This window comes from Rhinopithecus bieti, unplaced genomic scaffold (assembly GCF_001698545.2).
Source record: "Rhinopithecus bieti isolate Rb0 unplaced genomic scaffold, ASM169854v2 scaffold_11252, whole genome shotgun sequence".
Taxonomy (NCBI): Eukaryota; Metazoa; Chordata; class Mammalia; order Primates; family Cercopithecidae; genus Rhinopithecus; species Rhinopithecus bieti.
Window position 1 is genome coordinate 286,974 of NW_016806895.1, and position 24,853 is coordinate 311,826.

General features: G+C 36.9%; 1 protein-coding gene across 1 annotated transcript in view; it reads left to right on the forward strand.

The window, feature by feature from the left end:
* GPHN (gephyrin) overlaps nt 1-24,853 on the forward strand; it is a 298,334-nt gene that overhangs the window by 221,439 nt on the left and 52,042 nt on the right. The window contains 3 exon segments of the mRNA XM_017878642.1: nt 2,548-2,606; nt 3,704-3,857; nt 12,615-12,736. Of these exon segments, the coding sequence (XP_017734131.1) occupies nt 2,548-2,606; nt 3,704-3,857; nt 12,615-12,736 (335 nt within the window).

Below are 24,853 nucleotides of genomic sequence, written 5' to 3' on the forward strand. Positions count from 1 at the left end.
TGAGGCAGACATCTTTAGAAAGTAATCTTTTGGCAGGGGGGGATTAATATTGTCTCAGGATTTTTTCTTAGGGGGAATTTGAAGCATTCCTTTTCCAAACTTCAGTCTAAATCATTGCCCCTGACAGGTGACTTTCAGATCATTTGTCTATCCGATCAAATCTATCAGATGAATCTTAAAGAAAAATGCTTTTCCCCATGTTGTAAGAAGTTAGCAGGGAAGGTTCTATCTCTTATACCATCAATATCAGAGCACAGACAATGAAAATCTTGTTTTTCATTTTCAAAAGTAATGTTTAACCTAGGTCATTACAGACACTGGAATCGTTTTTAAAGATTTGGTTATATTTGCTTAACTTCTATTATTAATTGATAGGTGAAAATATGTTTTAGAATATTTTCAAAGGCAGTACTTTAAATATTTCTGGCTTACCTTTATTTAACCAAAAGTTTAGTTAATAAAGTACTACATTTCTCAAACATCAGAACTTCAGTAATTTACGAAGGTGATTTTTTTGTAATTGTTATTCATAATGTATGTCCTAGCAATTTTTTTACTTGCAGACTCTCAAATCACTTTACATATATTAGGAAAATGTACATTATTTGAGAGGCAAAAGTGGCAAATGTAAATGGCAGTTCTTCAAAAGTAAAGCAGAGCACCAAGAAAGACACATAATAGTTATTACCTTAAAGTACATATAAAATCCGCTTAAATGAACCTAAAGCCTCTTTAGTGTGAGCGCACCTGTTTGTGGGTAACTTTTATTACATAGCCCAAAATGAATAAGACTGTAAGACTTTTTTTATTTTTTTAATATTAAAAAAATTAATATCCTCTGCAGACTTTTCCTTTGCAGCAGCAAAGTACATCAACTGTCTTTTCATGTTTATTTCCAGCCAACTCAGACAGTAATGCCAGGACAAGTCATGCGGGTTACAACAGGTGCTCCAATACCCTGCGGTGCTGATGCAGTAGTACAAGTGGAAGATACTGAACTTATCAGGGAATCAGATGATGTACGTCATCACCAACTCTTACTGCGCTGTTGTTCCTATGGCAGTATTATGTCACAACCATTTTCTGCAATGTTTGTGAGATTAACCCAGTTTTTTGGGTTGTTTTGTTTTGTTTTGCTTATGGTGGTATCTTATATTGTCGTATATGAGTCTCCAGTAAATAAGAAATTTCCTTAAGCTTGAAAATCTGTTGTTACAGGAGGGGTTTCTGTGATCATTTCTGTTATAGCAGAATTTGAACCATATTTGACCCAAGCAGTTTCACATGCAAACAAGGAAAGAAAGTACCTCAAGAAAGAAAAGCAGAGATATTAATCATTGAGATACCTTCCAGAGCAGAGATATTAATGGTTGACATACCTTCCAACTGAAAATTTGCCACTCAGACTAGCTTCTGATAAAATGTCAAGGAGTTCATGAAATCAGAATTCACTAGAGAAGCATTTAACAAAGAGCACTTGGGCAAGTTATTGAATATTACACTAAGCCAAGCACTTGAACCAAATGACCCTTTCACCTCTGGTTTTCTGTAAGTTCGGAAAAGTTGTGCCACCAAATGACAACCTGCAAGTAAGTATTAAGTGTATGTCAGTTCTCCCTCCATTGCCTCAAGTAAAAGATGTTGGAATCTAAGCAAGCCTTTATCTCACTGAAAATAGTGGCAGGTTATTGAAACCAGAGTATAAGCCAGTAATAAAAGTAGAATAGATTCAACTGAGATTTTAATAACCAGCTATGTTTCTTGTTTTGTGAAGAAAGTAAAGATATATTGTAAAGCTGAGGTTGAAAATAAACATATATTCTCCCAAGCTGAGTAGGTAGTAAAATTGGCCATGCCAAGAGGCAGACACTTTCCTTGATCTGAAGATTTTCTTTCTAATCACCTTTCCATATGTAAGGTTTATAAAATTCAACTCTTGGCAAACAGGTCACATGGCTTGCTGTTAAAACTGCCTAAGCAGATTTATTGGCATCAGGGAAGCCAGCAGAGCACTGAATTCCAGAACACATGCATCCACAGACTCTGCCGGATGACAAGACACAGTTCCAATGTCACAATATTATTCACAGCCCATAAATGTAAAATTGATTATTGCAATTAATGTATGGAAATCTACTACCAGGCAAACTATAAGTCCTTTACTGAAATTTCTGTAAGTATTTGGTAACCTTGGCATGGTATTGATCCCATGATTCATGGGAAAAGAAGAAAGCTATTACCTCCATGCACATTCACTTTAGGGTAGCTATATATATATGTATATATATAAAAAAATTTATAATGTATTATAAACAAGATCTAATATTTGAATTGGTACATTTTAATTTTTTTATTTATTGCCACCAAACCTAATTTTTCAGGAACCTGTGTTAGAAATTCAGTGTTTTCAAAGGGTGTAGCAAATAATTGTCTTTTTCTCTATATTTGTATATATCCTGGGCCTATCTGATGGTAAAAGTATCAGAGTAGCTGAATTCTACTGCTCAGAAATTCTGTTTGAAATTACATGACCTGCTCTTATTATAGGGCACTGAAGAACTTGAAGTGCGAATTTTGGTGCAAGCTCGGCCAGGCCAAGATATCAGGTAACTTCAAAACATATAGAATATATAACCTACATTTGTTTCTACATGATCATTTACTCAGGAAACCCTGGCTGCTATAAATCTGCAGCCATGTCAATTAGCCATTAATTTTCAGGGCTTTAACAAAAAGCAAAATGAATTTTATGAATTCTGTATCATATATCTGCCCTGCCTACTTTTTAATGAAGATAGTAAAGGCAAGTTAGTGAAAAGCAAGATGAGAAAGAGGTAAAGTCATGAGCCTACATATTCTACAGTTAATTCTACTCCTAGATAATCCAGAATTACCCAATCCCATTCGTAAATCTGGAATTTGGTATTAACTCAGATAATACCAGAATTGGGTATTTACACAGTTAACTGATACCATATGCTCTAGTGACTACCAATAATAATGGAATAATCTGCTCCTCCTTATATGCAAAGATGAAGCTATTTGCTATAATAAATAGTGCATATACCTTAAATTATTTTTCTTACAATGGAATATGTTTACCCTGATTCCATTAATACTAATTTGCTGAACATCCCTTTGTAACGAAGCTACACTTCTCCCATCCCTATGGCAGCACACCAAGGTGAATATACCTCGGTAGCCACAGATCAGGACCAACCTAAGTGGTCCAAATGGAAATTATCTCTATAACTGTAACCTCATTAGCATTAATCTCCTTGCCACAAAGCTAGCCAGCTGTGGACCTCTTATCATTAATGCCGCTAGATATTTTCATACGAATTCTTGCCTTATCAAAGAAAGTTTACAATTGGTATTTTTACTATAATGTAACACAAAACAATTTGTAAAGTAATTTTCTTCACAGGTACTCAGGAAAAAAAATTTTCAAATATGGAGTAATATATTTTCTTTAGCAGTAATATATTCAAATCCTATTTCTGTTTTCTGTTGTGTGATTTAACTTTTAAAATTAAAAAAGCATAGGATTTTAGAATCCCTTCATTTCATTATTTTCCTACTACTTTATTTCTTAACTTTTTTATCCTCTTGAATGTCCTTTTTTTTGACACTAAAGTTTCCCTCTGAGTTGAGAAAATGTTGTTCTTAATCACACTGCTTATGGTTCTGCTTTGACTTTCAGACCCATCGGCCATGACATTAAAAGAGGGGAATGTGTTTTGGCCAAAGGAACCCACATGGGCCCCTCAGAGATTGGTCTTCTGGCAACTGTAGGTGTCACAGAGGTTGAAGTTAATAAGTTTCCAGTGGTTGCAGTCATGTCAACAGGGAATGAGGTATTAAAAATAAAAATGGAGGGAGTGGGGAGCAGGCCTGTAAGATAAAGGTATTTCTGACATCTGTTCTGTGTTGTAAATAGAATGTTGTAGATTATAGATCATACCAGTGGGTCCACATTCTTATAACAGGGAAACAATAAATTGGCCTAAGGATAGTTTCAAATTCAGAATATGACAACAAGGAAGAACTAGTAAAAATTATGTAGTATGAAATGTTCTCTTCTATTAGAATGAAATATTATAACCAATGGCGTTTCCACAAAGTCAGTACACATAAGCAAAGAATTTTAGCTGCTAGCTATAGACATTAAACTATGCAAACTCAGTACTTTTTCTGTTTAGACAATGAATTGTGCCCAGCCTGCTGCTGAAATGATGGGCCACTTCTGTGTGGAAAGTATCAATGAATCAGGACATCATGGCTAGTATTTCTTACGAAAAGTTCCATTTGATCTTTAATCACCAAGAGGGATTTGATAATCTGGGTTTTTTTTCTCTCTCTCCTTAAAGATAGCATCTCTAGTGGCATGATATTTAGAATGGGTCAAAACATCATTTCATTCCTGATTTAGAAAAGAGAATTTAGTTCATCTCTTTCTGAGAACTATTAAAAAACTTCCCATTGCCTGTTTTGCTTAGGTTGTGCAAAACTTCAGTCAGAAGCTCTAAGGTCAAATAGAGAATACTAAAATGTGAATCTGCTGGAAACTCAAAAACCTTTAAAAGAATCAGCAAACTATTGAGATTTTTAAAGTATTAATTATTCCTTTTTTTTTTTTTTAACCCGCTTACTATTAAAGAAAAGATTAACGGATTTTTTTGTTAATCTCTTTGTGTCTGAAAATAAAAAGACTCATCATTATTTTGATTTCTGTGCAAGTCTGAAATGAAAATTTTCAAAGGTCTTTTATGACCTTATAGTCCTTTTGGTTAAAGCAAAAGAATAGACTGTTTTATTTTGTGAATGGATAGCTAAATCAACATTCCAGATGTGCTTACTTCCCAGTATATATGCATTAGTCATTTCCAAAAACTATTGATTGACAGAAAACAAACATTCTTTTCAATTTGATCTACACAGTAATGATTTTAATATCCTTAGGACCAAATAACACTATATATAGCATCAGAAATAAATTTTTGTTAAAATGGTTGACTCAATGAACTATTATTCTTTTTTATGATTTACTTAACATGCTTTGTGCATCAAGTAAGTTCACGGAGTCTGAGAAAGCTACACAGTAGCACACTCATGGACCAGGCATGATAGCTTATACCTGTAATCCCAGCATTGAGGGAGGCTGAAGCAGGGGGATCAGTTGAGGCTAGGAGTTCAAAACCAGCCTGGGCAACATAGTGGGACCCTGCCTCTACTAAAAAATTAAAAATAGCTATGCTTGGTAGCACATGCCTATAGTCCTAGCTACTGGGGAGGCTGAGATGGGAGGATCACTTGAGCCCAGGAATTCAAGGCTGCAGTGAGCTATGATAGCACCACTGCACTTTAGCCTGGGTGACAGAGTGAGACCCTATCACAAAATAAAGTAAAATAAGAATTAACACACTCATAAATAACTATTTAGTTAATAGGAAACTCTGTTTAAGCGATATTGCTTATATTTCTCTCTCATGCTTTTGTAGGTCTGGACTCAGCCTCTCAATTATCCAGAGTATATTGTTAGTGTTTTGTTTAAGCTACCTTTTACACTCAGTTAAAACTAATTACTGGAAGTAGGCTAAGGTAATGGGGCGAAAATAGAGATGGTATTATATCATGAAATCTAGGGAAGAATTTGTAGTCTTAGTTCCCTGCCCCCATAGAGCGTATTATTCTTGAAGAAGCTTTGACTAATTCTACATGACTCATTCCCCTACTTTAACAGGCCTGCTATACTAAACTATACCACAGTTTTCCAAGAGAATAATGCTTCTAAATTATATAATCTTGGGTTCCATATAGCTCAACATTCCTCCCTTTCTCTTATTCAAGTTAGTTTTTATTATGACTCTGTGATCATATACTTTAGTTTTGTTCAGCAGATAATTGGGTACCTCTGTGCCAGGCACTTTACTGGAAATTGGTGATAAAAGAGATAAAGCATATTATCTCTCCTGAAGGCTTGAAATTCTCAGATACCCAGAAAACAATAGCAAAAAAAAATTACCTATTTTCAGAAAGGGCAAAAGAAATTGCACTTAATGTGACAAGGCCATAATTTACCCAGTCACAGTACAAACTTCCTTAAGTATTGGTTTTAGTTTCCAAAACCAATAGCTGGGCATGGTTGCTCACGCCTGTAATCCCAGCATTTTGGGAGGCTGAGGCAGGAGGATCACTTGAGGTCAGGAGATCGAGACCTGACTGACCAACATGGCAAAACCCTGTCTGTATTAAAAATACAAAAAAATTAGCTGGGTGTGATGGCACATGCCTGTAGTGACAACTACTTGGGAGGCTGAGGCAGGAGAATTGCTTGAACCCGGGAGGCGGAGGTTGCAGTGAGCTGAGATTGCACCACTGCACTCTAGTCTAGGCGACAGAGAGAGACTCCATCTCAAAAAAAATAAATAAATAAAAGATATATATGGTTTCACATATGTCCACTTCTTGAATTTCATGTGACATATTGGTAAGCAGGACAGTTGCCTTGGCAACCCAAAGAATGTCATACAAGATGTCTATGTATACTCTTTAAAACCTACCCAGTATTTTGTTACTATGTATGAGCTTGTTAGGGACCAGCAAATTATTTCAAAATTGGGGATATAGAGTTATCAACTATAGCTAACATGGAATAGCTGATTTCGATATTTGTTGATTTCAACAAACTGTGCATATTAAAATTTAGATATGCAACCTGTGGTGGCTCATGCCTGTAATCCCAGCAATTTGGGAGGCTGAGATGGGTAGATCACTTGAGGCTAGGAGTTTGAGACCAGCCTGAGCAACATGGCAAAACCCTAACTCTACACAAAAATACAAAAATTAGCCAGGCATGATGCTATGCCCCTGTAGTCTCTGCTACTCAGGAGGCTGAGGCAAAGGTTACGGTGAGCAATGACCATTCCACTGCACTACACCTGGGAAACAGAGTGATACCTTGAAAAAAAAAAATTTTAAAAAAAAGAGGGAGAAAGAGGGAAGGGAGGGAGGGAAGGAGGGAGGGAGGAAGGACGGAAGAAGGGAGGGAAGGAAGGGAGGGGAGGGGAGGGAAGGGAAGGGAGAGAAAAGAAAAGAAACAAGGAAAGGAAGGGAGGGGAGGGGAGGGCAGGGCAGAGCTGCTTAGGAGAAGGGTGCACCAAAATCTCACTAATCACCGCTGAAGAAATTATTCATGTAACCAGATACCACCTGTTCCCCAAAAACCTATTGAATTAAAATTTTAAAAGACAGAAAAGAAAATCATTCAGAATCCAAAAAAGAAAGAAAGAAGGAAAAAGAGTCTTGCCATTTTGCCCAGGCTGGCCTTAAACTCCTAAGCTCAAGTGATCCTCCCACCTCAGCTTCCCAAGTAGCTGAGACTACAGGCTTATGCTACCATAGCCACTTCACAGGACAGTTTTTAAGCCAAAATTATTAAACCAATCAAATCTGTCCAGAGTCAGCTTAATGGAAATATTATATTAATTATTTTCTAATACAATTTGGAAAACTCTGTATTTCTAAACCAAATTCTTAAAGACTCCTTAAATTATGTTTAAAAGCTCTAAATGTTTCTCTTCCCTTCTTATCTTGCAACCTAGTAAGCCAGGCAATTAGCTTAACTATCAGTTAAACCTTTTCTTCCCCAGAGTTTTGTTAAAAGCTATTTGGAACAGGAACATGCTTCATGAGAGCTCATTGACTTTTCTCCCTCTTTTTCTGTTAGACCTATTTATCTGAACTATCTGGGTGTGTTCATAATAACCAGAATGGCGTTTTGATCGATTAATAAATTAAGTTTTCTAGAAGACAGAGAAAGAAAGTGAGATGATTACCACAAATATGTAAAGAATTACTGACCACTATAAAAGTCTAATCATCTTCTCTTTGCAAACAGTGGGAAAGCCTTAAAAGCAAGCAAACCCATTTCAATACATGAGAAAGAAAGGAAGAACAACCAGTTCAAATAGTGTCTTAGGCCCTTGATGATTCCATCAAGACTATAGCATTAAGTCTCTAAAAATACTTCATAGTGAATAATCGTAGTCATATCAAAAGTACTTCAAAATGACCACTGCAATTCCAAGTTGTCTTTGATGAAATTATGCTTTTTAGAAAGATAAATGTGTGAAAGAGAAAACAGAAGCCAGAGTTGTGCCTGGAGATAGTGCAAGTTTATTATTAAATGAACCCATGAATTCATTAGCTACTGGTCATTCAGAAGGGAAAAATAGCACTTAAATATTGTATCTAAAGTCCTCAACAGTAAAGGTTGAACCCCTGACAGCTAACCCTAAAACCCAACAAGCTAGAATGGGTAGAAAGGAAATCTTTCCCAAAACCAGTTTCTCATAGACAAAACAAAACTAAGAAAAGTTCTTATAGGCACACAACAGTGTGGCCAATTGACAGACAGGATGGCCAGTTTCAAATCTTTACTAAGAAAAACAAAAATTAATATAAATCCAATCATAACCAAACAATTCTGGAAACCTTATAACAAAATCAATATCAGCTATCTTTGGGAGTTCAACAAAAAAAAGGATCAGACCTCAAAACAAGGGCTGGAGTTAATCTAAGCATCATAGACAAGGAATCCCCCCAACAAAAAGGCAGAAGAGACCTCACTGAAATACAGTATAACCAATAATATAAGTGGTGGCAAGGGCTCCCGCCTAAGTCTTGGTAGGATTTTCATAATACCAAAATCCTAATACAAAGACCACCAGGGAAACTTGTTGATCATACAAAATGGTTATATTAAAGTTTCTGAGCAAAAGAAAACATCACCTTGACAATGCTGGGGAGGGAAAAATAATTTTTCCTCAACCCTTATGAGTTCTTACCTGGGACCTCTATAAAAGATAGATTAACAAGAAAAAAACAGAAGTTAGTTAACATGTATACCTCATGTATATATGGGAGATACCCAAGGGAAAATTAGTAACTCCTGAAGTGTTGGCTGAGAAGTCTGGCTTAAATAGCATCTTCAGCAAAGAACGATACATTCTTAGAGAAGTGATGAGACAAAATAAAAGGACCTTGAGTCTCTAGGGCCGGCAATTTGTGGGAAGGCAAATATATGGGAAACTAATAATAGATTAAAGGCTAGTTAATAAAGTTTGATCTATAAATTCCTCTGGCGCCATCTGCAGGCTGATAAGTGTCCAAATATTTATCCCTCGAGCCGGGCGCGGTGGCTCACGCCTGTAATCCCAGCACTTTGGGAGGCCGAGGCGGGTGGATCACGAGGTCAGGAAGAAGTCAAGACCATCTTGGCTAACACACGGTGAAACCCCGTCTCTGCTGAAAATACAAAAAAAGTAGCCGGGTGTGGTGGTGGGCACCTGTAGTCTCCGCTACTCGGGAGGCTGAGGCAGGAGAGTGGCGTGAACCCAGGAGGCCGAGCTTGCAGTGAGCGGAGATCCTGCCACTGCACTCCAGCCTGGGCTACAGAGCGAGACTCCGTCTCAAAAAAAAAAAAAAATGTATCCCTCTGGGGTTGGGGAGTTGCTTTTGTTAATTTATGTCCTACTTTTAGGCAAACAGGAGAAAGGCAGAGAGCGTTTCTTACATTTTTCTTCTCAAGTGTCTTCAGCTCAAAAATATTTGTTATGCTGGCATATTTTGGGGTGGTATATTCTGCTACCCCTCAACAGAGTCTCAGTAGTGTTTCACAACTGGGAAGTCATAAGATTTTTATGAGGGTATTTATAGGATTTTGAGGACTAGGGTTGGCCATGGGGTAGTTTTAAGGTAGAAGTTATTAAGCAAGGTCCGAACAAAGATTGGTCGGAATTTGTAAAATAGGTGAATTGATGGATCATAGTCTTATCTTCAGAGCATATGAATCCATGTGGAATTACTGTTAAAACAAGTTGTCCATGATCTTATCTTAAAGTATATGGATCTGAACAAGCTTGTGTTAAAAACAATTTAGTTCAAGTTACATGTCCTGGTTTGGTACAGTTTAGCTGTTATGCAAATAATGGTATAGTTTTGCAAGTTGATGTTTCTGTTTTATTTCTCAGAAGGAAATAGTTTGTAGGCAAGGCAGCCAAGTATAAAGCTTTCACAGAAATTCTGACATAATATACTGAATGCTTAGAAATGTTTTGGGAAGTAGTAAAAGAGTGAATGAAAATGTAGAGTCAAGGAAGAGATGGATTCGAATATTCTTAATGATTGAGGTTTTTGGGAAGAGTGGGCTACAAAGGGGAAAACAAAGTTAAATGTTTAGGCCAGGCGCGGTGGCTCACACCTGTAATCCCAGCACTTTGGGAGGCCAAAGCAGGCAGATCACCCGAGGTCAGGAGTTCAAGACCAGTCTGGCCAACATGGCAAACCCCCATCTCTACTAAAAATGCAAAAATTAGCCAGGCATGGTAGTGTGTGCATGTAGTCCCAGATACGCAGGAAGCTGTGGCAGGAGGATTGCTTGAACCCGGGGGCGAAGGTTGCAATTAGCTGAGATTGTACCACTGCACTCCAGCCTGTGCAACAGAATAAGACTCCATCTAAAAAAAAAAAAATGTGGGAAGATAGTGGCACCATTGATAATACCAAAACTGAGAAATTGAAATTGGTGACTTGATATGGAGATGATGGGTTATGTTTTGTTTTACCTTGTATTTTTTTTCTATTGAAACTATAATAAATTTCAGACATCATTCCCAAGATGACTGGAAGTATAACAGAAAATAAGATTCAGTTTTAAAAGGAAAAATTGTGAGTTTATTCTAGTATATTTAGCCTTATACTCTGACATTTAATTCTATATTGTTGTCTTTGAAATTATTTAAAATGCACTGTAAATCCCACACCCTCGTGTAACTAGCTATTTTTTCATTATGTCAGTTTTACAGACAAATAACTGGTTCTCCAGTGACCTCTAATTTTCCATTATTTCTGGAACTGTTTGCAGCAAAATAACAGAGAGGAACATAAATAGCAAAGAAAACACCCTGATAACAGAGGAATCTTATTTACTTGGTGGTCAGCACCCTGCTTTGAAAAAAAATGACATAATAACACAATTTTCTTTCTAAAGCAACTGGTTTGATTAATGGAGTTAAAGAGCTGCAAGTCTTGCCCCTTATAAAATTATAATCACTTTAATAACTATGTTAATTAAGATCAGAAAATTAATCTATGGTAGCATTGCAATAGCAATTTTCCAAGCACTGCCAGTGAGTATGAATGAAAGTGAGTCACAATATCACATGGCATCTGATTAAGTAAAATTAGTACAGTATTCAAAGGGAAGACTCCCTGGGGACACTGAATAAGATGGTCAGAGTTTTCCTCTAGCCTATTGTAAGGGGACAGTTGGTTGCAAAGCTACTGCTGTTCCAATGTAAAGTCAAAAATCTGGCCACATAGTATCACTAATGAGTCTGAAGGAAGATTGGGGCTTGCGGTGATTGTCTGGGAGAATTCATATATTAAGCTCTGGTGTTGGCCATATTAGTAGCTATAACATCTTAAATGTGCAGGCTTGCCTTTAATCTCCTAAAATAATAGTCCAGGTTTTCTCACTTCAAATAAGTACTTTTTTTACTTTATAATTTCTGAAATCAAAGCATATCTTAAAACTTGTACATAAATTGTTGTAAGAATGTATCTGTGTGTGTTAATAACCCACTACTCTTAGGTATTTTATAATCTAATAGTCTGTGTTCACATTATAAACTGATTTCATCTGTACTAGCATCTAGGGGTAACAATATGAGAAAAATTGGGAGGAAAGTAGGTGATCTTTTGATGTCATATGTCATCAAGAAAGGAAAGAGAATCACATTTATTGTACATTTATCTGCAGAAACTGAATGTTCATTATCTCACTCCTAACAATTACCTTGCAAGGTAGTTATTATTACTATATTTTATAAATGAGAAAATTAAGACAAAGAATTTTGTCAACTTGAATTTGAACCCTATAGGAATCCAAAGGTCTTCCTACTATACAATCTGACTACCTTATTGGAACATCCTAAGATATAATAAGCTTCTTTAATTTTCTTCAAAGACATAGTAGATATTAAATCTCTGAAGGTTAATTCAGTTCAGAATAATGGAATGGTGCATACATGTAGCTAAGTATTACTTAAGTTTGCTAGTATCAGAGACAAAACATGTCTTCTCTCCTTCACATAAGCTTAACTTCTTTGATACTGTTGACCCCACTTCAGAAAAGAGACCAAAAAGTTTGAAAGAAAAGATAAACTATTATTCTGTTCAGACTTAAGGATATCATGTCACACAATCTGTACCTCAAATATTCCCAATGAAAGATAAATTGGAAAATAATATTGGGAGAAAAAAAGGTAATTGTTTTATTTAGTTTGGCCAGTATCTCCAGAGCATTATTATCAAATTGGAGCCCAACCTGGTAAATGTCTGAGTGTTTTCTGACTTCCATAGGAACATTTTCTCATCCTCCTATACTTTCAATATTTATTTAAAGATCTTTTGGGCATTCACCTTCAAAATGCCAGATACCGTTGTAGGTGCTAGATATGTTAAACTCAGTTTAGTAGATTCTTTTTTTCATTAGAAATATACAACTTTATCTTAATAGAATAATTTGTGGTGGTTTTTTGGCTTTGTAGCTGCTAAATCCTGAAGATGACCTCTTACCAGGGAAGATTCGAGACAGCAATCGTTCAACTCTTCTAGCAACAATTCAGGAACATGGTTACCCCACAATCAACTTGGGTATTGTAGGAGACAAGTAAGTATTTGATGTTATTCTGAAAAGTTTGTATTTGTACAAATGTGAGTTTTTGGAGTACTCAGTAGGTGGAGTTGCTGCTAAAGAGACAGTAATTTAATGTCATAATTTTCACTTATCTCATTCTTCAGAAGCCAAAAAATTATAGAGGTATCTATGTCCTTTAGAGATAAAGGTTTCTTAGAATGTCTGAAAACAAGAGAAATACTTTACTTTCCTGTAGGTGTGTTAGGTTTCAAAGGATATTTTTGTGATAGTTTTGGTTTTATCCCAATGGAACCAACAGTGATGGCATTATTCTGATTCACATTTTACTTCCTTCAAGAAAGACAAGAAAACATAGGTAAGAAAAGAGAGATTGTCAAAATTAGCACTACCTAATTCTTTGAAGTTTAAGTACAATTTTTTTCTAGAACTTCTATATTGCTTTTTATATCTTTATGTAACCCATTTCTCCAGGCTTTACCTACCTGAAAGTACAAAGGGAAGCACATTGACTATAATTACTCAATTTTTAAGAGCCTATTACTCCCATCTACTGAATTAACTCAGCCCTCTGCTAAGTTTTCTAAGTATATCTGTGAATCTCCAGTTCTGTCTCATGTGTGATCAAAAGCAAGTCTACACTTTCTAAACATCCCAGCATCATGCAACACTGCTGCCTCGCTGTCTTTCAAAAGGCACTCTTTCCAGTTCACTAGAGCTACACCTGCTTTTAGTAATACTCAAATATCAACCCAATGGAGACAAGGCTCAGAGACAGAGCTGAGTGATAAATACCCATGATGTATGTATCACGCATAATCCCCTTTCTCTTTTATCACTACCTCATCACTGAGTAGACCTCATTAAGCGTGGATCCTTCTTCCCTTATGTTGAGTACTTTCCCAAAACTCAAAGGTGCTTTTGAAGAGGTTCTGACCTACCATTCACAAGGTAGGCTCTGACAAGGCATGCTATGAACTTTATCTTAGGCTCAAACTGGACACAGTCTAACCTAAGCTTGTCCAGGCCAGGCGCAGTGGTTCAGGCCTGTAATCCCAGCACTTTGGAAGGCCAAGGCGGGTGGATCACTTGAGGCCAAGAGTTTGAGACCAGCCTAACATGGAGAAACCCCATCTCTACTAAAAAATACAAAAATTGCCTGGGTGTGGTGGTGCACACCTGTAATCCCAGCTACTCGGGAAGCTGGGGCATGAGAATCATTTGAGCCTGGGGGGCGGAGGTTGAAGTGAGCTGAGATCACAACACTGCACCCCAGGCTGTGAAACAGAGCGAGACTCTGTCTCAAAAAATAAATAAATAAACAAACTAAGCTTCTCCAACCCTTGGCCCATGAACCATGTACAACCCAGGACAGCTTTGAATGTAGCCCAACACAAATTTGTAAACTTTCTTAAAACATTATGAGTTTCTTTTGAGATTTTTTTTTCTTAGCTCCTTAGCTATCATTAGTGTATTTTATATGTGGCCCAAGACAATTCTTCTTCTTCTGATGTGGCCCAGGGAAGCCAAAAGATTGAACACCCCTGGTGTAAACCTTGGACACAAGCACCTTGCCAGTAACCTGAAAGGTAGTAGCTTTTATGTGATCTAACCTTTTGAAGTTCTCTTCTTTCCTCCTGATTTTTTTTTTTCTTTCTCTGAGAATACTGGAGTAGAAGCTGGTGTGTTTTCAAATGTCATTCTTTTTAAAATCTTCACCATTTGTATTTACATGGATGTTTAGTTCTAAAGAAGTTTGGCTGGGAGTGGTGGTTAATGCCTATAATCCCAGCACTTAGAGAGGCCAAGGCAGGTGAATCACCTGAGATCAGGAGTTTGAGAGCAGCCTGGCCAACATGGTGAAACCCCATCTCTACTAAAAATACAAAAAGTAAGTGGGTATAGTGGTGCGCACCTGTAATCCCAGGTACTAGGAAGGCTAACACAGGAGAATCACTTGAACCCGGGAGGTGGAGGTTGCAGTGAGCTGAGATCGCACCATTGCACTCCAGCCTGGGCAACAAAGTGAGACTCCATCTCAAAAAAAAAAAAAAGAAAGAAAAGAAAAGAAGGAAGGGAAGGAAAGAAAGAGAAAGAAAGAAAGAAGAAGTTTATCATTAAGTAACCAGCCAAGTTAGAGCCCATGCTAATAAAGCCAGTGTACAGGTTACCTAGCATCACCCTGCCCAGGACCCCTCGTCCTAGGAAGGGAAAGTAAAGCCAGTGTACAGGAAGGAAAGGAGGGGGAAAGCCAGTTATTTGAATTTGGGCCTTAGCAGTAACCTGTCCTTTCAGGTACAAGTACCTAAAAACTATCCTATCCAGATACACCTTTTTCCAAGACCAAAACCAACTTCTGAGAAGAGAAGGAATAAATCCAAGGTTTGAAAACACAAAGATAAGGCAAGCAGGCTTGAAACTTCATGGAACAAACACCAGATTCTTAGGGTTATTTCCCTCCTACCAATGGCTCTGGCCCTACCTCTAAGTACATTAATGAGCTCTAAGAAATATTATAAGGGAAAAGGGAGCTTTTAAATTGTTTTTACCCTAATTTGTTCTGGACTATAATTCTGTCCATTCTCCCTCTTACTGTTATACTTTTATACTTGTTTAAAAAGAGGTTACTTAATATACTATATATACTGCCATTATCTTGAAGTACTCTAAAGGCCAAAACATCATTGAAAGGTCAACATGTTGGTATGCTGATATTTTTCTGGGATCCACACTGTTAATTTGTGGTGGTCATTTCCTAATAATGGTGACATTGCATTTAACTCCAAAATATACTTTGAAAACAGAATAAAGAACAACAAAACTATAAACAGGTTAAGGCAATTCAGTGAATGTACAAATCTCTAGTGTATACCCTTTTCTTGAATAGTAATACCTTATGTCAAACTGAGAACAATTTAAAAAAAAAAAAACAAAAACAAAACCTGTTGCAAATCTAGGCTTTCTTAGTCTTAGAGTGCTATATTGAAGGGGTCCAGAGTGAATGGTGTAGAATGCAGAGGTGGGATGTGGGAGGAAATAATTTATAATTGTTCTAATGGAAATCTGTGGTGGGAGTTTAGCAAAGAAAACAAGATATTTAATCTGCAGCCTATTGATATTCTGTGAAGGCTGCCCTCCTTCATTCTTCTTCTTCCTATTTAGCCATTTGCTAAGGAAAGCAAATATTGTTACACAGAAGCATCTGAGTAAAGCTCTCCAGGGAAACAAGCAGAGTCATGGGAGAAACCATACCTTAGGTTTAAAGCAGGGAGAGAAATAGCTCAAGAATGTCAATAAGGGCCAGGTGCAGTGGCTCACGCCTATAATCCCAGCACTTTGGGAGCCCAAGGCAGGCGGATCACCTGAGATCAAGAGTTGGAGACCAGCCTGGCCAGCATGGCGAACCCCTGTCTCTACTAAAAATATAAAAATTAGCTAGGCGTGGTGGTGCATGCCTATACTCCCAGCTACTTGGGAGGCTGAGGCAGGGAAATTGCTTGAACCTGGGTGGCAGAGGTTGCAGTGAGCCAAGATTGCGCCACTGCACTCCAGCCTGGGTGACAGAACGAGACTCTGTCTCAAAAAAAAAAAAAAAAAAGTCAATAAGCACAGAACCTTATTCAGCTCTGACAGATAAGGATAGAGAGTGAGAGCTCTATTTGTGTCATTAAAAAAGGTTTGAGTCTGGTTTTTAAATTCTATATGATTCTATTTCTCAGCTCTTATTCTTATCCCCTGTCATAATTTTGACAATCAATGTAAAATAGAAGGTAAGACTTTGTAACTCTTTGAAGTGAGTTGGACTAAATGGCCTTTGCTTACTATACCTTTTATTTAAAAAGAGGTTAATTTGCAGCTGGGCACGGTGGCTGACGCCTGTAATCCCAGCACTTTGGGAGGCCGAGGCGGGCGGATCACGAGGTCAGGAGATCGAGGCCATCCTGGCTAACACAGTGAAACCCCGTCTCTACTAAAAATGCAAAAAATTAGCCGGGCATGGCGGTGGGCGCCGGTAGTCCCAACTACTCGGGAGGCTGAGGCAGGAGAATGGCGTGAACCCGGTGGGGGTGGGGGGGGGTGGCGGAGCTTGCAGTGAGCCGAGCTCGCACCACTGCACTCCAGCCTGGGCGACAGAGCAAGACTCCGCCTACAAAAAAAAAAAAAGAAACAAAAGAGGTTGATTTAATAGTACTATGAAGATTACTGGAGGGATGCTTCAAATACCTGAGAATTAACAACTGTATTTGAAAATCGTTCATTTATAAATATTATGTATATATTAAAATATATTTCTTGTTTTTTCTCACACTGTTTGGCACACAGTACTGTTGGAGTTCCTATAGTCTTTTTCTTTAAAGAGACACATTTTGAAACCAAGAGATGTTAAGTAACTTGCCCGGCATTATACTACTAGTTAGTGACAGAGATAAAAATGGAATCTAAATTTCCTGCGATTGACAATCCATACTTCTCTACTATCATTATAAAGACAAGATATTGTATACCTGTGTACTACTGTGGGCTGGATTGGTCAGAGTTTTATAAATCTCTAGTTTCAAGCTAGAACTTAAAGAATGAGTAGGATTTAGATAGGAAAAGAGAGAGTGTTAATCCAAGTAGGAAACAGAATGCACAAAAGTTGAGAAGTAGAAACAAATACGGTCTAGAGAATTAGAAATGAACAAGAGGTTCGGGTAGAAGGATAAGACAGGTAAATTGAGTAGAAATTTGAGCCAGATTTTGAAAGGCTTTGCAATTTAGGCAGAACTCCCCAATTCAGTTAAATTTGAAGTTTGGGTATTTTTTTTTTTTGCGTTTTGTTTTGTTTTGTTTTTTTTTTTTGCAGAATTGACATAAAAAACTATTATTTTAAAAAGATCAGTTGACCTAGATTTATCATATAAGCTAATGATGGAGACTGGAAATAGGGAGAACAATACAGTTTGTTTACTCATTGTTTATTCAGTCACCAGGAAGTATTGATTGTGTACCGGTGAATCATCTGGAGATCTTATTGAAAATTTACTTATACTTTAACAAATCTGGGGTGGGCTGAGATTTTGCATCTCTAACAAGCTCCGAAATTATGCCAAACTGCAAGTCTGTGGATCACAGGAAGTATCAAGAATATAGTAAGATCAGTCATGCGTCTGCTATGAATTTTAAGCCAAAGGCTATTGAAGATACAAAATTGAAACAGATATTGATCTTGCTTTTGAAGAAGTACAAATTCCTAAGAGTAAAAATATTTTAGAAGGTTCCAGAACTTAAACTCAAATTTGGAACTATAACTAAGAAGAAAGAGATTAAATAAAGAGAAATAGTGAAGATTATTTAGAAGAGAGCAGTATCACAGTTGAATTATCTTTGTCTGGATTACAAAGCCTCAAAATGGTATGTGTAGGTAAACACAAAATGCCTGGAAAAGCAAGCTGTTAGGCCTCTTTACCACAATTTTATGTTCCTGTGTAGCAACATATTATTTCATATCTTCATTCTCCGCTCAAAATCTATTATTTCTTGGCTTTTACAGCTCTTTTTACTATGCTCAATCCCCTAAATTTAGGTCTCCCTGTGGCTTACCCTTGGCTTTCTGTCCTTTTCATTCTGTATGCTAATGACTGACTACCAAATCTAATATCCCGAGCCCAAATATGAAACTAGTAAAGCCTAGATATTCTGAATTGGCACAAATTTATGTGAGTTTATATACTTTTAAACACAACCCTATTTCTATTTTTTTTTTTTTTTTTTTTTTTTTTTGAGATGGAGTCTCACTCTGCCGCCCAGGCTGGAGTACAGTGGCGCAATCTGGGCTCACTGCAACATCCACCTCCCGGGTTCAAGTGATTCTCCTGTCTCAGCCTCCTGAGTAGCTGAGACTACAGGCACCCGCCACCGCGTCTGGCCCCTGTTTCTACTTTTTTCCCAAGATATATTTTATTTGAAAAAAGCAAGTTGCAGAATCAGTTTAATTTATCTCACATTGAATAGCAACTGAACAAACATGTATTTATAAACATGGTATATGCATTGGAAGATATTTATATGTAGAAATACCCTATACACCCAACTGTTATTTCTAGTAGTAAGAGTTTACATATGGGATAGAAGTTAGAGAATTAAAAGTGATGGTGAGGGCCAGGCATAGTGGCTTACGCCTCTAATCCCAGCACTTTGGGAGGCCAAGGCGGGCAGATCACAAGTTCAGGAGTTTGAGATTAGCCTGGCCAATATGGTGAAACCCTGTCTCTACTAAAAATACAAAAATTAGCCATGCATGGTTGTGGGCGCTTCTAATTTATTTTTAGAGACAGAGTTTCACTGTTGTTGCCCAAGCTGGAGTTCAATGGCACGATCTCAGCTCACCGAAACTTGCACCTCGTGGGTTCAAGCAATTCCCCTGCCTCAGCCTCCTGAATAGCTGGGATTACAGGCATGCACCACCACACCCAGCTAATTTCGTATTTTTAGTAAAGACGGGGTTTCTCCATGTTGGACAGGCTGGTCTCAAACTTCCGACCTCAGGTGATCCACCTGCCTCGGCTTCCCAAAGTACTGAGATTACAGGTGTGAGCCACCATGCCCAGCCACTTCTACTTTTTTTTTTAGTATTTCTGAAATACTTGAATATTTTTACCTTGAGGATATAGTGCATTTCTTTTATAATAAAAGAAACTCCTAAAAATTCCACTTATGCATCATTAAAAATTTGGTGGACCAGTATTGACAAGTATAATCAAACTTTACAAAACAGACAAAAGAGGCAAGCAGCTCATCTAAGTAATCTGAATCTAAGTAAGAGCTATTAATACTATTAAGTGTATAATGTCATAAACATAGTGATAAGTAGGCAAATTAAAACAGAAGCCAAAGTCTTGCTGCATTTTAAGTAAAATCATATTTTGTAATACAACAAAAGTTTAAATCAAAACTTTTTAATCAAAACATACTTAAATGCAAAATCTTAATGTCTATATTGACTTCGAATTGTGTTACTCATACTATTTTGCAATTGCTCAAATAATAAGACTTGAAAATTTAGCCATAGTATATATTTGTAGAACTTGACAGATAACTAATATAATAGAAACCTTGGCCTACCTACATTTTGTTTTCTACAAGCATAAAAAGTATTTCATAGATATGTTTTGTTTTCCAGAACCCATGGTGATAAACTGTTCATAGTAGATATTTTCCCCAATAGATGATAGGTTGGCAGCATCATTGAATAAAAAGAAAGAAGGAAGGAGGGAAGCAAGGAAGGGAGGGAGGGAGTGAGGGAGGGAGGGAGGGAGGGAGTGTTGGCAGCATCATCGAATAAAAAGAAAGAAAGAAGGAAGGGAGGGAGAGAGGGAGGAAGTCTTTAATGTTACCCTTGACAAAATATCAACTATTTTACCTCATCTAGACTTCTACAAAATAATAATGTAATATATTGGCTTTGAATTTTCAACCTCTCATTATAAACTCTTTTTCCTCATTTTCATGTTTTTCCTTCTTCTCTTGATGTCACAGTGCCTTTCTATTCTTTCCATTCTTTTCACTCAATTGCATTCTTTATCTATTTACATATTTTTGACTTTGTAAATTTTAGATGCAGGGGCTAATGTGCAGGTTTGTTACATGGGTATATTGGGTGATGCTGAGGTTTTGAGAACCAATGATCACATCACCCAGGTAGTGAGCATAGTACCCAATAGTTAGGTTTTAGGCCCCTTATCCCTCTCCCTCCTTCCCTCTAGTAGTTCCCAGTGTCTATTGTTGCCATCATTATGTTCAAGAGTACCCAGTGTTTAGCTCCCACTTATAAGTAAGAACATGTGGTATTTGGTTTTCTGTTCCTGCATTAATTCACTCAGGATAATGGCCTCCAGCTGTATCCGTGTTGCTGCAAAGGACATGATTTCATTCTTTTCCATGGCTGTGTACTATTCCATGGTGTATATGCACCACATTTTCTTTATCCAGTCCACCACTGAAGAGCATTCTTTGTCTCTGCTGTTGTGAATAATGCTGCAGTGAACATAAGAGTGCATGTGTCTTTTTAGTAGGATGATTTGTTTTCTTCTGGATATATACCCAGTGATGAGATTGCAGGGTTGAATGGTAGTTCTCAGTTCTTTGAGAAATCTCCAAACCTCTTTCCACAGTGGCTGAACCAATCTACACTCCCACCAACAGTGTGTAAGTGTGCTCTTTTCTGTGCAGCCTCACCAAGATCTATTATTTATTTACTTTTTAATAATAGCCATTTGGACTGGTGTGAGCTGGTGTCATTGTGGTTTTGATTTTTATTTCTCTGTGATTAGGAATATGTTAAATGATCATATCCCTAATCATATGTTCATATGTTTGTTGGCTGTTTGTATGTCCTTTTGAGAAGTGTCTGTTCAGGTTTTTTGCCTATTTTTTAATGGATATGCCTTAAATATGGGACAGCAGATGTCCTAGTTTGCTTTTCCCCAAGGCTGGTTCAATAACCTATTAGCCTCCTTTATTCCTCCTAGACAGCGTGAGCTACTGTAGGGGAAGAGTTGAAGACAGAGAAATGTACATAGGTAAACAAGTACTGAATGCTGTATGTGCTAGCCAAGCAGCTGTGGCCAGAACTTAGTTACTAAGATATTAGTCATTTGAGCACATATATTCTTCTCTGTTACTGCTTTTTTTTTTTTTCTTTTTTCCTCAGTTTCCTGATAAATTTGCTTTGAGAAGTTGTTATCTTGTATGGCTTAAACAGGGCGGAAAAAGGATTTGTGAGGATTGGGCCAGAGTTGTTTTCTTTCCCACCAGATAAGCTCCATGAATACTAGGATAAAGTGTATGTTGGTAAACACTATATCCACGGCACTTAGTAGGGATACATTAAACAGCCCTGCCATCTTTTCCTATACCATTCTCTCTTTCCATGAAACCTAGAAACTTTCAATTATACAGCAGTCCAAAAGAATCTTACAGGGCCCCTTCAAAGTAAGTCCAAAAGCCTTGGCCATAGGAGCAGGCCAGAAAGTATGGTACTGACAGTAGAGTTGCATTCCTAAGACACATCCCCCAAAAATGTACAGTGCAAAGCTTTGTGGCTGGGTGGTTCATTTTTTATTTCTGAAGAAAAGCATCTCAGGAGAAATTCCAAATAGATTTAGCAGGCTTTTAATTTAAAAAATTGAGGAGCAGCTCTCTCAGGCTTGAAAAGGTCTTACAAATTTACTTCTTGAATATAACAAGTGGTAATCATTATCCAAATAGGTAGAATCCACTTGGGGAAATTTTTTTAAATAAATTTCAGCATTAATTGAGTTTATATAATTCCTCAAACTGATTTTAACTATTGAATAAGTATTCAACTTTATGACAGCTCAGCAATATAGCTTCTGAACTGCCAACTTGGACTTTCTGGCCTTTCAAGGCCTAAGGAAGGGCTGGGAAATTCCCATCATTAAAAGAGTTCCCCTTCTGGAAAACTGCCATCACAGAAGCCTGCCCCACTCCAATCCTGGGCTTACTTGACTATGTCATGGATTGGTGTTTTGTATCTGAACTGCCTCCTCTTGCTGCTGCAAATTTGTGAAGCTACCTCTTTATATTAAAGCAAGAAGCAGAAGAAGGACAGGTACTGAGATAGAAAATTGGGTTCTTATAAAACTGGCACATTTAGCAGAAATTATCAAGATAGACTTAACAGCACAGTGATTATTTGGGCAAAGCCCAGTGCCTTACAACTTCCAATTTGTGAACCAAACATATCCTAATTTTTCATTGCTTACCTAATGTTCTTAAAGTAGGAGTTTTCTAATCATCAATGATAATTTAGATCTGAATTTAATTGGTTCTTGTCATTTTTATAAACTGTCTGCTTTCCTTATGGCATGAACTTCCTTTTCTGCTTAAAATGCAAAGTTTTCATTTTTGAGTCAACATAATAGATTTATTTTCTTTTTTTTTTTCTTTTACTCCTGGCAAGCTGGGATATATTTATTTTCTGATCATTTTTCAGCAGAGGTTTCTCATTTTCTGTTGGTTAACAAAGAACATTCTACCCTAACAAACGTGTTTAATGACGAGAGATTCTTTCCGATCTCAGTGACAGACTTTTTATGTAGCTGTTAGAGTTGCCCTCCTTTATCTTTAAGCATCGCTATTGCTACTGACATTTCTGTTTCTTCTATGAATAACCTCTAGGTATTACTGTAGCTTTAGACATTGTTTTCCTACCCCAAACTCATAAAAAGTAATGTCTTCCAGAAAGCCTATCCTAATTATCTCAATCCAGTTCTGATCATTCTATCCCATTCACCCTTTTATCATTTCTTTATATTACATATAAATATATGATATATATTTTCATTTTAATTCATGTATTTGAATTCAAAAGATGATATTAATGTCATTGCTTATTTCACTCATTTTTCTAACTTCTTTCACTGATGAGTTTTCTGCACTAGCTTATAAATTTAAAGGCAAGAACCATGCTTTCTTCTTTCTTTACATGACTCCATGGTCCCAGAACACCCAGTGAGACTGGAAAAGAATGAAATGATGGCTATATGTGTAGTATATAGTTTGATTCCATACGTGAAGTAGACACCCAGAAAAGATTTGTAGTTAATGAATTTATCTTCAACCTCTGAAGAAACTATGATATGATTAATAGATGTCCTCAGCTATTTTTTGTTACCTTGGTATGATTAACTGCCAACATTCTTTAATCTATACATCCTAGAACTTTTTCTCTGTGTCATCTTCACTCATCTTAAAATCATGCAGCTTGCAGTTGGTGTAACAGATGAAACAGGAAACTAATTAGCAGCTGTTGTCCATCTGTGTGTTTATATTAAATATTTTTAAATAGAAATGTATTTGCATTCTGAATACTCTTTCTGAAATTCATAAATCCTGAACTTGGGTAAATGCTATAAAATTCAAAACCAAGACAGAGCCTTTACCATGTATCTTCATGATAAAGGAAAAATAATTTTATGCCAGAATCAGGATTATAGTAATTTGAGGCAGATGTAAATTTTAAAAAGCAAAAAAGTCTTAACCTTTTAAGTTGCTTTGGAATTGAGCTCCCAAAGCAATCAGATTGAAATCTGAAAAGATAAAGTGTTCAAAAGATGTCATACCCTCTGAATATATTCTTTCTTCACAGAAACTGATGAGTACCTCCAGTTTTGAGAAAGCTACATTCATTCTCTGACAGATTTATTTTGAAACATGCTTCTCCTTTCTCTTTTTCTACCTTTCTATTAAGTATGTGGTTCTTTGACATGTGATCAAGTTAGAACTCTACAGAGAGTGCTATTAACATTGGTAGCCATCTTCCAAGTAGAAGATGAACATCATGGCTTTAGGAAGAAAATACACTGTTATTCATTTCACTCAAGTCAAATAGGCAAATGTTTCTTATGTTCAAAAATGAAAGGGAAAAGAGTATTATCTACAAGACGAGTATCAAATTGCAACACTCAGGTCGGTGTTTCCCTCTATGCTTTCAGTTTATATGTGAAAAGAAAATAGTCATTGTGTTTATGTAACTTTCAGTATTTCCATAGAATCATAATATCTTATTCTGATGTTAGCTAGTCCAAACTTTCACCCAGTGGAGGTGTTGAGGAAAATCTGCAACAACTTAGCCATTAGATTTTTGTTTGAATTCTTTTAGTGAGAAAGATCTCTACTGCCTCATGAGATAGCACGTTCTATTGTTCGATGGCGGTTATGTTAAAGTAAAGATGTTTTCCCATTACACTGAGCCAGTCTTTCTTCCTGTTTCTTTCATCTGTTAGCCCTAATTCTGCCCTCCAAGCAATGCCAAATACGTTGGCTTCCTCTTTTACGTGATATTTGAATACACAATTGTTTCACCTTAATCCCTTCTCAAAGTACTTTTTATGATTATATGTTTAGCAGTATCTTTTCTTTCATCCCAGACAATATTATTAGCCTATGATATCATTATAATTGAGTAACTAAACAGTATTTACTCCCAAAGCTACTGTAGATAGACTGACTTGAAATCAGGTTCAGCTCATTTACTGAGTGCCTACAATGTGCAGGAATTTGGTGGGGCAATCAGGAAGCCTGGATGAAATGAGACCCTGTTTTGTGAGAGAGTTGTATACTGCTATG